We start from the raw sequence: 13,596 nt of genomic DNA on the forward strand, positions 1-13,596 counted from the left end.
ATATGATAACAAAAATAGACGATCGCAAAATCAAGTGTCAAACCAATACTGAGATATTTTTTAAAACTATGATAACCTCATAGAAACTCAATTCTCAATCAGTCTAATATCAAATGATAAAATCAAAAAAAAAAATGAATTTATATAAAAAAAAAAAAGTTAAACTCGTCATACCCGTCAATAGGCCTATGGAGTTTCTAAAATTTAATAACATGTTTTTTTTTCGAAACTATTTTTTAATATATGATAAAAAAATAAACAATCATATAATCGAGTTTAATTAGAAAAAAATACCCTACTAAACCAGCAAACGGGGACAACCAAGATTACCTCACTAAACTTGCAAACTGGGTCATTGACTCCACAAAGTTTATTGACCTAGTTTTTTTAAATTATTTTTTATATAACTATTTTTTTAAAAAAAAATAGACCATACTACGATGCTGAGATATTTTTCCGATATCAATTCGATGCTGAGATATTTTTTTGATATTGCAATAACCATATAAAAGGCAAATTAAAATAAATTATCAACTCTAAACCCCTATAAACATATCATAGAATGATGGAATTAAAAAAAAAATCAATAACTAAAGGAAAAAAAGGTCCAAATGAAAAAAAACCAACATTGTGGATTACTATTATAATCCACAATGCTACTAGGTGTGGGGAAACAATGTTTTCTCTACATCTTTTAGCTTTATTTATAATAAAGTTTCTTCTTTCCTTTTTTTTTTCTATGGTTTTATAGTTTGGAATTATTTATTATACTTGCAATGTTTTTTGCTAACTTGCCGTTGCCTTTTCCTTATAAATATTCTATAAATTCTATGTGTTATTCTTTTAAATATTTTTATTATTAGTGGATTTGCTTCTTAAAGCTATAAACCTTTTGCTCTTTCTTTTAGGCTGCTACATTTGTTCGCTTGTTGCTCATTCTTTATACTTCATTCATGGCCTCTTTAGCTAGCATATTAAACAAGTATTCTATATTTTACTTTCTTGTTGATACTTGCATACGTGTTTTGATTTGCTTTTTTTACTTTGTTCATTTAAGTTAATACATTACAACTACAAAAAAAGAATAAGGTATTTCCCTATTCATTCCAATAATTAGTTAGAGACATTGACATTTGGGTTCGCATAGTGAATGCCTTTTTGCAAGTCATTATTGGCTTTGTTTGCGTTGGATTCACTCAATGCCGAAACTCAATTGATGTGTACTAAGATTGCAACCAATTTGTCAAAGATATAACAGTTATAGGTCTTACATTCATCTTAAAAGAATACATATTTGTCACTTCACTATGCATATCTCTCTTATCATACTACCATGGTCTACCAATAAACAATTAACTAGCTTGCATTGACACAACATCTCATAAACCCTCATCACAATATTTACTAGTAAAAAAACAATTAAAACCTGCTTATTCACTTTTAGTTTACCACCATCATTCAACCATTGTAATTCATAAAGTATGAGATGTTTGGTAGTGCACAAGTTCAACTTTCTCATCAATTTAGTACTACCTATATTAGTGCAACTACTACCATCTATAATTAAGCTACGTACCTTATTATGAACATGACATCTTGTGTGGAATATGTTCTCCCTCTAACCTTCTAAATAATCCACCTTGATATGCATATTTAGTGCTCTCATCACCATAAATGCCTCTCCCTCAACTAGATACTCAACACAAACATCATCCTTTAATGGTGGCATCTTTTCCTCTTCATCCTCCCCGTCGACCTCAACCTCATTTTTAGCTTTCATAACCATGATTCTTTTGTTTGGACACTGTGAAGCAATATGATCAAAACTTAGATAACGAAAGCATTTAATATCATGATTACATGAAGTAAGAGTAACGTTGTTACCTTTAACAACGACCGAGGTGTATTTCTTCTCTCTAAGGTATTTGACCTTACCCTCCTCATTTTGATGTGATGGAACACCCCTAGTGTTAGCCTTCCAATTGGGTTTCCAAGGTTTTGAAGGGCTTAATGGTTGGCTTTGTCAAATGGTACTCTTTCGTTTAAGTTGTTTCTTCATCTTTACAGCCATATACATCATCTCCTCATTATGGTCCTAGTACCTATAATTATCCCTCTGGCCAAAATTATCACCATATCTTTCCCTTACAAACTAACAATTTTGTTGTTATCCAAAATGTTCCCCATACCCTACCGACACATCATTCATGTTCGCATTATCAGCCACAAACTCATCCACATTAATGTTAACTTGCCCACATCCATCCTAGCATTAATTTATCTTTGCTCAAGTCTAATTTGAACTCTATTATGATCATTAACATGATGCCTCTCCAACCTACCTCTAAATTCATTGGTCATCCGATCCATTCACTGATTTATAATACGTAACTAAGTTATAATTTCATTTTCTCCTCTCTATGGTACAAAGTTGTTGGTTGCCTTCGACATATTTGAATATGAAAATTGGGTAGTTGATAAGAAATATATATTTTTCACCCACTTTCTCATTACACTTCTCTCATGTTTCACTTAAATATAGGTTTTTTTATTCAAATATGTGCGCTGCGTCTTTTTTCTCCCGTCTCACCTTTCTTCAACTCTTACGGGACTGAAATCAACACCAAACATAACAATCTTAGCAGTATATTCAAATATGTGTTTATGAATCTAGAAGCAAGAACAATATGAAAACAAGCAGAGACAAAACTACAATTACAATTTCACGAGTAACAAGCAAATTTGTATGAAAAATGAACGTTTTTGAAGACGTGAAAGAAAAAAAGATGAAAAGGTTATATAAAAACTTTAAATGAAACCTAAATATATCAATTATATGTTATTATACTGTTATAATTGAAAAATGACAGCGGAAAAACAAGTTTGAATTATTGACGCGAATTAAACCCGTTACGACAAATTCCAATCTTGAATTTAGTTCCTATAGCAAACGAATTCCAAATGATTTCAAATTTTATATGGGGTGTGATTAGAAATTTAAAACCTAGTATGTAAAACTTGAGATATTTTCTGAATTTATTTGACCTGAAATTCCCTTATAATATGAATATGATTTGTTACGACAAGTTTTAATCCTAACCTTGATTACTATAGAAAACGATCTCCAAATAAGCTCAAATTTTATTTAGGGTGCGATTAGGACTCCTAAAACTAGTATACTAAATTTGAGAATTTTATTAATTTTTTTGGTCCAAATTCTCCCTTGTTTGTGTACTGTGGCAGATTCGACAAAAAATGACTTTTGGACATTATTTTTTTTTGTACTCTTTATGCTATTGATATATTCTGAGACAAAAATAAACTAAAATAACACCTTTTTATTGTTTGCTTTGAGGATGAAACATGTGTAGATTCCATCACCTACTGCAAACAACCATGCAAAAATAGGAATTCGTGTGAGAAATTGATTTTAATAGTAATTTTGTTGTTTGATTTGGGAGAAATAAGAAGTTTCTCATTGTTTATCGAAGAGAGAGAGAGAGTCTCATGATTGGTCGTTTGGTGTCTCTATTTGTTATAATACTAATTCATTGGCCCATGCTACGCCACAGGCTAGATAAATGTTTTTAAATATAAAAAAAATATTAAGAGCCTGAAGAATTCTTTAATTGTTTTATTCAACTTGACTTAATGAGTCAAATTTGAAATCTCGCAATCTTACTATTTGCCTAATTCGAGTTTCAAACTAAATCGCGCAAGAGTTAGCCCAAATTAAATTAATTGATTTCATGGATCCAAATGCAATCTTGATAATTGGTAAAAACATGACTTAAATTTTGACAAAATTTCAAGATGATAACTTTTTTAACAAAAATTATTGAGATAATGACATATTGGATCGATCTCAGTCCGCCAGTGAACCGTGTCATGGACTCTATTAAGTTTACTAATTTTTTTTATAAAATATTTTTTAATTATATGATAAAAATATATGGTAACAAAATTGTGCACCAACCTAAAAATAAGAACTTATTTGAGACAGTAATAACCCTGTAAAAAAATAAATCATACAGTTTATTCCTCAACCAATCCAATATTGAAGGATAAAATCGAGAAAACTATTAAAAACAATTAATGAATAAAATACCAACCTAATACCATAGTTATTAGACCCGGCCCATTAACCCAATAAACCTAGGAAAATTAAAAACAAATTGGGGTTTTAATTTCTCACGTTAAAAATTTAAGAAACAATTCATGTGGATGTAAGTTATACATGTTGTAAATAATGAACTTTAAAAGATTACTTCAAAAGATTTTTTTATCTCACATTAAAAAGATATTATCTTCTCCTTTTAAGTTGAAGTATTTAAACTAAAAAGTTTTCTTATCTCATATTAGAAAAACACAACTTTCTTCTTGTAAACATATAATATATATACTAATGGGCTTTCAATCCTACATTGAAAAATCAAAAGATTCTTCTAATGTTTATATAGTGAACATTGATAAGAGTTGGTAACCAATAAAGAAAAGATGGTAGGCTCGTGCGTATAATTTTGGGTCGAGTTAGTGAAAAACCATCGATTCACCCCCAATGCACGCAAGACAACACCTATGTTACATGTACATTACCTTTCGTCTTTCTTGACAATTTATTCTATTCCACATTCATGCCATATAAAAAATATGCACCTCTAGCAATCCAATGATCCTTTTGTTTATTAATTGATTTATTCAACCTGTTTAGAAAAAATGTAACCTTTAAAAAAATCACTACAATCTAATTAAAACATAAACCCAAAATTTATTTTTAAAAATAACATATCAAATAATGCTTATCATTAAAAAAATCAAAATTTATAAAGAAATAAAAAAAAGCTAGGCTAGGCCAAGCCTAGAGTTTGGCCCATGCCTAAAAGCCCCGTACGCGGGCTTTTATTATTTTTTTGTTAGATACTGGGGCGGACGACAATTAAAAAAAGAAGTAGTAGGCAACACGTCGCTTATCATAGCTAGATTCCGGCCACCATAGCGGCCGGAAAATCAGGGTGGCTGATTTTTTTCTTCTAGAAACTCATTCTCAACCTAAAACACCTAAAAATCACCCTAATAACCTTTTTAAACCAATCCTTAGCCTCTAAAAGCACAAAAAACCGGTCAAAAATCCAAAATCAACTCGGAAACCAATTTCTTTCCTATCTCAGAACTGGTTTTTTAGGAATTTTCAAGGTAAAAAAACACTCAAGTCAAACTTCCCCGATCATATGGAACCACTTGGAATAAAAATCTAACGTTTTGATGGTCAGAATTGAAGAAATGATATTTCTCTCTCTAGGCTGGATTCTAACCATTTTCTCTCTCTCATCTCACCCACTAAGGACTGAAAAATGACGAAAATGAATGCCTTGTTTGTTTGATGGAAAGTGATTTTCTGAAAATCACTTTCCAAACTTTCTTGTGTTTGTTTGTCATTAGAAAAATTGATCAATGAAAAACACTTTCCAGTCAAAGGAAAATTTGGCTTGATTTCCAAGAAAGTGTTTTCCTTTTATTTTGAACGGAAAACACTTTTCGGAAGGTGTGAAAAATTTAAAAATATCATATTATTTGTTATTTATATTAAATTTAGTCCTCAAATTTTTTATTATTATTATATATATATATATATATATATATTTTTTTTTTTCTTTTGAATATATATTTTTTAATTTTATCCTTAATAATTTTCACCCCACCGTTGATAGTAGTGACGAAATGCATGGGCTCCTAGGAGAATCAAAAGATACCAAGCGTTAAGAATCCAACCTTTAAAGGGTGGGGCACTTATTCCCTCATAATCAACGGACACGGAAAGAACCAATCAAACGCTCTGTTCAGCATAGTAAAAATCAGACCAAAGAATATGATGACACGTATGTTATTTACTATGGTCCTCAGTGCCGCTTAATCTTCTCTCTCCTTTTTCACCCAATCACCAATAAAATGTGGAGGGAGTGCATGGAAAACTTGAATTAGGGCATTGTTACAGTTTTCTCTCCCTAGACCAAAACCTTAGCCAACCAATGGGAGACCCGGCCACGCCGCCAGCATCAGAACTCGCAGCGATGGCCATAATCGACGGCGCATCTCTTAAGCACCCATTTTCCGACAGAGTCCCGGTCCGATCCATCGTGTGTCGTCCCGATGGCGGAGCTGGACTGGCCGGGAATCGAGTCCGCGCTGGTGGGTGGGTGAAGACCGGGAGAGAGCAAGGGAAGGGCTCCTTCGCATTCTTGGAGGTGAACGATGGGTCTTGTCCAGCCAACCTTCAGGTTATCGTGGATGCTGGTGTAGAAGATCTGAGCACGCTTGTGCAGACTGGGACTTGCGTGTCCGTTGAGGGCGTGCTTAAGGTTCCTCCTGAGGGTACAAAGCAGAAGATTGAGCTCCGTGTTGAAAGGGTGCTCCATGTAGGCCCCACAGATCCTGCAAAGTACCCGATTCCCAAAACGAAGCTCTCTCTTGAGTTTTTGAGGGATCATATTCACCTTCGGCCCCGAACTAACACGGTATTATCGAATTCTTGCTTCTTTGTTTATTCTAGTTTGTGTTATTGAATCCTACTAATTCTTGTTTTGAAAGCATATATATGTGTATGTATGTATGTACTAGCATTTTTTTTTCATTATGTTGTTGACAGATGTTTCTTTGTAGATTTCTGCAGTTGCTCGAATTCGCAATGCACTTGCTTTTGCCACACACTCTTTCTTTCAAGAGCATGGTTTTCTATACATTCACACCCCAATTGTCACCACAAGTGATTGTGAAGGTGCCGGTGAAATGTTTCAAGTTACTACCTTGATTAACGAAGCTGAAAAGCTCGACAAGGAGCTGATTGAGAACCCTCCTCCTACAGAGGCTGACATAGAAGCTGCAAGGCTTACTGTTATGCAGAAAGGTGAGATTGTTGCTCAACTCAAAGCTGCTAAGGCAACCAGGGACGATATTAGTGCTGCAGTCGCAGGACTAAAAATAGCTAAAGAGAATCTCTCAAGGCTGGAGGAAAGAGCTAAGCTTAAACCTGGTATCCCTAAAAAAGATGGCAAGATTGATTATGCTCAAGATTTCTTTGCCCGTCAAGCTTTTTTGACTGTCTCTGGCCAGCTTCAAGTTGAAACATATGCCTGTGCTGTCACTAGTGTCTATACATTCGGACCAACCTTTAGAGCTGAGCATTCTCACACTTCAAGGCATTTGGCTGAGTTTTGGATGGTGGAGCCTGAAATAGCATTTGCTGATCTTCAGGTATATTACTATGTGCTATTCTAATTGGTTTATCTGGTTTTTGTACACTCTTAAGACCCGAGATCTATAGAGTTTGTGCCAGTAATTGCAGGGTTTGGTCTTCATTTAACCGAATTGTTAGTGATGTGTTGTTTATCAACGAATTTACTTAACTACATGATTTATATTATATGCTATGGATCTGTTCAGCTGTCTCGTAAAATATGGCGTTGGGACTACTATTGTGTTTATAAAAACACTATTCTTGAATAAAGGCCAACATCTTATGTATGAAGCAAAGGTTAATTCTTTTAATGTCTCTCTGGTTTTTACTAAAGTGATGGAATCATTTGTGCTTGACATGGAGTAGGATGCTCCCTTCCCTCTTTGTTATGTATATATGTTATGTAAAATATATTTTAGTTGTGAGCAGATTTTGCATAATTTTGTAGGATGACATGAACTGTGCGGAGGCATATGTGAAATACATGTGTCAATGGCTACTCGACAAGTGCTTTGATGACATGGAACTTATGGCAAAGCTTTATGATAAAGGTTGCATTGACCGTCTAAGAATGGTTTCTTCTACCCCTTTTGAGCGTATTTCTTACACAGAAGCAGTGCGACTGCTAGAGGAGGCAGTGAGGGGTGGCAAGGAGTTTGAGAAGAATGTGGAATGGGGGATTGATTTGGCATCCGAGCATGAAAGGTATGGAAATCTGCCTCCATAGCACATTCTGTCCATTTGATTTGCATGCACCAATGGCTTGGTTTTATCTATGCATACAGATACCTGACAGAGGAGATATTTAAGAAGCCTGTAATTGTGTACAACTATCCGAAAGGAATAAAAGCTTTCTACATGAGGCTCAATGATGATTCAAAGACAGTGGCTGCTATGGATATCCTTGTACCAAAGGTAAACCTTTCCCTGCGCACATTTTAAAGTTTGTACGCCATGTGCTCAGTTCTTACATGTAACATGGTAGTTATTTGCCTACCTTTTTCCCATTCAAATCGGAGTTGTGGTTTATTGCAGGTGGGAGAATTGATTGGTGGAAGCCAAAGGGAGGAGCGCTATGAGGTTATTCAGCAGAGGTATGGGGAGTCTGCTTGATTGGTCCAACACTAGATTATGCAGAGTTGTTTTTCGTTTAACTGTAATTTATGTACTGACTAGTGCATTTTTTTTTTGTTGGGGCACTCTCCTTTGCAGAATTGCTGAGATGGGACTGCCTCTTGAGCCATATGACTGGTACCTTGACCTGCGACGTTACGGGACTGTAAAACATTGTGGATTTGGCTTGGGCTTTGAGAGGATGATACTTTTTGCCACCGGAATTGACAATATCAGAGATGTCATCCCATTCCCCAGATATCCGGGCAGAGCAGATCTGTGATATTTTAGTTGATAGTATACACAACAATGTTTTCACTTTGCCTATAGAATTCAACAGTCTGTTCTGCTCTACTTCCCAACCTAAATTGTTTGGTTTTTGATGCAGACCTAATTTGCAAACTCAAATCATAGGTGGTGAAGTTTTCTTGTTTTGTAAAACGTCTTTTATGCTATATGGTCAACGATGCTGCTTGAGATATTTTCTGCAGGCGATATTTGTCTGTCTCCTATTGCAGATTTTTGGGTGCTTACAGCCTCAACTAAGGCTAACTCGTGTACCAGTATCACTGAAACTAACTGGCTGATTCTCCCGGTTACTTGATTCGAGTTTGCTTCCTGTAACATATGTTCTTACCTCTCACACCTATTGTTTTCTGGAAATAAACAAAAGATATTAAAACACTTTGATTATATTAAATTTTAATTTTAATTTTTTGACTGTATTTTGTTTTTATTTTATCTTTTAAAAATTGATTTTTACATTAATTTTAGTTTTTAATCTTTGAATTGTTATTTTTTTAGTTTTTTTAATTAATTTTGTTTTTAAATTCTTCATTACTATTTATTTTATTTAAAATAATTTATGAAATTATATATTTTTTTAATTTTATCATCTTTTAATTTTTTTTTATTTGTTAGATTTAATATTATTTATTTATTTTAAATATTTAATTATATCAGATTTTTTAAAAAAAAAAAATTTTAATTTTTTTTATATTATTTTTTAGATTTGGTTTTTATTTTTTTAATAAATCTAAAAATTACGGTGGGACTTAGTAATCTTGCAAGATAAGTGAATCAAATTCTTATGTTTTGTTGTGCTGCCCTATGCTTTGATTATTGTGTTATGAAGAGGAATATTTAAACTATTCAGCAATAAATTATGATAATATAATGTGAATAAATATATTACTATGTTATTTGAATTAAATTGACTAAGAAGCACAAAAACTTATTATAATATCTTTAATAGCTAGATTAATATAAAAAAGATAAATACTATTTTAAATTTTATATAATTTTTTATTTGTATTTCTTTCTATTTGAAAGTCTATAAAAATTAATTAATTTATATATATTTGACACCATGAATAATATGTAATAAGATAAAATCTTCATTAATATCCATAATTTTTTTTTTATAATTATGTATATATAATGATAAAAAACAAATGCAAGTTTTCTTTAAATAAAAATTACAATATTGTTTCTAATTAAATTTACTTAGGATGAAACTTGTGATAAGATAATAACTATTTCTATAAAAGAAGTGGAGATTTTAGTTCTCGAACCCTTAAAAAATAGTTACTTTCTCTAAAAGCACCACCTGGATACAAGTACATGAGTTTTGAGGAGAGTAAATTTCAAGAATCTTAAAGTGAAGGAAATGAAGAAATAAACAAACAAAGTAATAAATAAATGAAATAAATAAAACCCTATAAGAGAAAAGAAAAATAAATTGCATGAACTTGAATATATAGAGCTAACCCCCATTCACAATGATCGTGTGACCCTTTTAATGACATAAAATTTGAATCATATTTAAACACGTAACTCTAATCCTATATAGATGTTGATATAAAATAAGGAGATTTTATTGAATCCTAAAACAAGCTAAACTCTTTCTCTATTGATACTGCATGAATCCTAAGCTGATCTTATGAATTTTTAAAAATTAATTATTCTATTAAAGACTCTTATTCTGAATAGAACTAAGCTTTTTGGTTCCTTGTGTGCATTTAAAATCTATTATTCAATTGGTTTTCCTTGGTCAATCATGACCCTTGATCGCTTGGTCAAATGCTTCCTCGAATCTTTTAATCAATTGTGACCTTTCCAATATGATCAATATACTATACTCAATTGATTTCAATTCTCGTTCCTAGTTTGTTAGAACAATCATTGTTCTCATATATTTGACGCATGAATATTTATTTTTATGTAAAGAATGCCTCTTATATTCTTTCATTTGATCATGTTTATAATTGAAATCAATCAATCAAATTGACCAGAAATGATGTGGCAAGGGATATTATTCAAACAAAATTAGCAACCATATTTTAAAATATCTTTGACATGCCAAATGTTGAGATGTGCTTTGGATTTTCTTGAATAAGTTTTTATAATGTGTTCTTCTTAACTATTTGTACTCAATAAACAACTCAAATTTTACTGTTATTGAGAATCAACAACAACAAAAAAAACTTTATAAATTAGTAATAATCTAACTATTAGGCTTAATGTATAAGCAATATAAATCTGGAGAGCTTCCCACTTGTGATCTCCAAGTTGATCCCTTAGTGTCCATGGAAATCTGGAGAATGTCTTGAAAGATCTTGAAACTATTTGTAAAGGGTCCTACAAACAACCTTTGATCTCTTGTCTTCAATATTTTTATAGATAAGTACTTTTTTTTTTAATATAAATCCTCTATTTGTATTTAGTAAAAAAAATTCAGCAATAGTTTTATCTTCATTATTTTATATATTTTTAACCATTTTGATCATAGAGTCTATTTCTTTTCTCACCATTACACCTTTATTACATATCATCTGTTACTTATCGATTGATAATCCTCACAAGGATGATGTTACAATGATTAAAGGCCATTTTATATTCCAACCTATTTTGAGCCAAAACATTCATTTTTGTATTGTTTCTGCTCATTAAAAAACAAAAATTAAATTGGAAAATCTTTTTAGCAAGGTTCAAGGCCACATCATAGTTGATATTTAGCTTACTTCTACGTATAGCTAATTCCTGTATTTTTTATGTTATGGTTGGTCACCTTGTATAAATAACAAGAAGACACTTGTATACTGCACAAAGATGTTTATTATAATTTTCTTATGCCCATAATTTATCATTATCATGATTGATACATCTTTTATATATAACATTACTAGTGACCAAAGCCTTTGGTGTGGTCGAAGGCTTAATCTATTGTGTTTTTCTTTTACTAATAAACATTTTTTATTCAAGTGTAGCCATCGTATTTGTTATCTTAGAACAAGAGCCCGAGTGTCTTTTAGTTTCATAAATAAATTTAAATTTCATGATCGATATTAATTGATGTTGATCTTTTTTGAACTTTTTATCAAATTATGAATCACCCATGGTGACCTCATTTAATTAACCGAACAAGTATATTCTTTTTGTTGGTAAAAAATAAGTCCATAGGATATAAAAATGTTGAGATTTCCTTGCTAGAAAGTAGTCTATAGGGCATTGATCTTTCCAATTACAAGTTGAGACAGTCATCAATAAGGTGGTTGGATCATGTAATTGGTCTAAGACTATCTATACATTTGTGAAATAAGTGGTACCTCGTGAGTGATCACGTCCATGTTATGTTATGCTTGCGATGATATCTCTTATGTGGGTATGTGATATTTAGGGTGAGATTGAGTACTTCTAAACATTTCTATTGAAGTTCTTGTTATTTCAGAATATCCTAAGAATTACTTTAGATATGTATAAGCCCATGGATTATAGATCTATTTTGACATAACTCATTTTGTATTTGAGTTAATTGATCAGACTTGGCCTGTATAATTTGATTTTCCACCATAATCATCATGAAATTATTGTGGCAAGTTGTATTTAATGTGTTTTTCATCTCCATCAGAGAGCCCTCAGATCAGTGTTAGACTTAATTGATTGAAATCAGAGGTGAAATTGAAGAAAATTAAAAGTTTAATAGTCAATTTGCATAAATCCAAGATCAAGGACTAATATGTAAAAAGAACTGAAATTTGGGGTTGATGTTAAAGTTCAGCAGGGGCAAAATTATGCAAAGTGGTTGTCTTTTGCTTCTTATGGCATTTTTCGCTCATAAAACGGGTTAAGAAATTCTAGAAGAACATAATTGACTAATTTTAGAAGAACAATGTTATTTATCACATCATACTTGGTTGATTTGATTAATCGATTTCAGTATTAGTTCGATGGATTTAAGATTCCTTCATTGAAGAAACAAAGAAAGATGGGGACATTGTTTACATTTAAAATAAACATACATGTGTCAAATGTAGAGAACATTGATTGTTTATTGCAAAGTAGGGGAAAAAAGCTGAAATCAGTTGTGAGTTAGAAGAATCGACTAAGTTGGAATAATCCTTGATTGACTAAGAGTATTTAAGAAGTAGTTGAGCATTTGACCAAGCAATTAGAAATCATGATCAACAACAAAAAATGATCGACCAATAGAATTTAATGCACACACAACTAGGAAGATACAATTCTATTTAAAAAATAAATGCTCAATAGAAAAAACAATAAGAAGTAAGAGATTAGACTAGTATTCACTTGTGTATTGATAAAGAGGTATTTAGTTCGTATTAGAATTTAATAAAACTTTTTATTTGATACTAATACATGCGTAGAATTTAACGGTGTAAATAGGATCCAAATATTATTATAAACGAAGGTCAATCCCACATATTCATTTTCTACAAAATTTTCTCCATAATTTTTATTGCTTTCTCTTACTGCTTTCCTTTATTCCTTTTGTTATTTTCCCACACTTTAATTCCTGAAATCTTCTCTTCTTTGAGTGTGTTTTCTTTACAAGGCGATGTGTTAAGAACAAATTACTCTCATTGAGAGTTTGAGGTCTAAAATCCCTGTTTTGTTTGGTTAGAGGTAGTGTGGCTGAACCAATCTTCAACCCACCTTTTCATGTTCCGCTTTACTGGAATTGAACTCAACAGTGTGGCTTTCACGCAGAAGCAGGTTGGCTAATGAGAACTACTTGGATTGCTAACTTTCTTGTACCTCAAGGAGAACTTTTGGGCAGATCTCCACCACCTGTTTTCTTGTAAAAGTAAAGCACTGCTCGGTGTTTTAAGAGTTGTAATCAGTGAAGTGCAGAGTTGGCTTATGATATCTTACGAAAAGCCAATATCGACATTTTGCTACCACTTAGCGAATGATCTTAACAGTTCTTCACCTTTTTGTAATCTCAATAC

General features: G+C 32.0%; 1 protein-coding gene across 1 annotated transcript; it reads left to right on the forward strand.

Moving 5' to 3' along the window:
• The first annotated feature begins 5,940 nt into the window (after window positions 1-5,940).
• On the forward strand, window positions 5,941-8,841 carry LOC18107659 (asparagine--tRNA ligase, cytoplasmic 1). Its single transcript, XM_006371893.3, has 6 exons — window positions 5,941-6,512; window positions 6,658-7,248; window positions 7,680-7,936; window positions 8,017-8,146; window positions 8,267-8,325; window positions 8,444-8,841. Exons 1-6 carry the CDS (start codon window positions 6,027-6,029, stop codon window positions 8,625-8,627), a joined length of 1,707 nt encoding a protein of 568 aa, XP_006371955.1. The 5' UTR covers window positions 5,941-6,026; the 3' UTR covers window positions 8,628-8,841.
• Window positions 8,842-13,596: the final 4,755 nt, after the last annotated feature.

The sequence above is a fragment of the Populus trichocarpa genome, chromosome 18, assembly GCF_000002775.5.
Source record: "Populus trichocarpa isolate Nisqually-1 chromosome 18, P.trichocarpa_v4.1, whole genome shotgun sequence".
Classification (NCBI taxonomy): Eukaryota; Viridiplantae; Streptophyta; class Magnoliopsida; order Malpighiales; family Salicaceae; genus Populus; species Populus trichocarpa.

Coding starts and splice junctions, on each gene's coding strand:
- LOC18107659 (XM_006371893.3), top strand. CDS start 6,027: ATGGGAGACCCGGCCACGCCGCCAGCATCAGAACTCGCAGCGATGGCC. Junction 6,513..6,657: donor TTCGGCCCCGAACTAACACG/GTATTATCGAAT, acceptor GTTTCTTTGTAG/ATTTCTGCAGTTGCTCGAAT. Junction 7,249..7,679: donor TAGCATTTGCTGATCTTCAG/GTATATTACTAT, acceptor ATAATTTTGTAG/GATGACATGAACTGTGCGGA.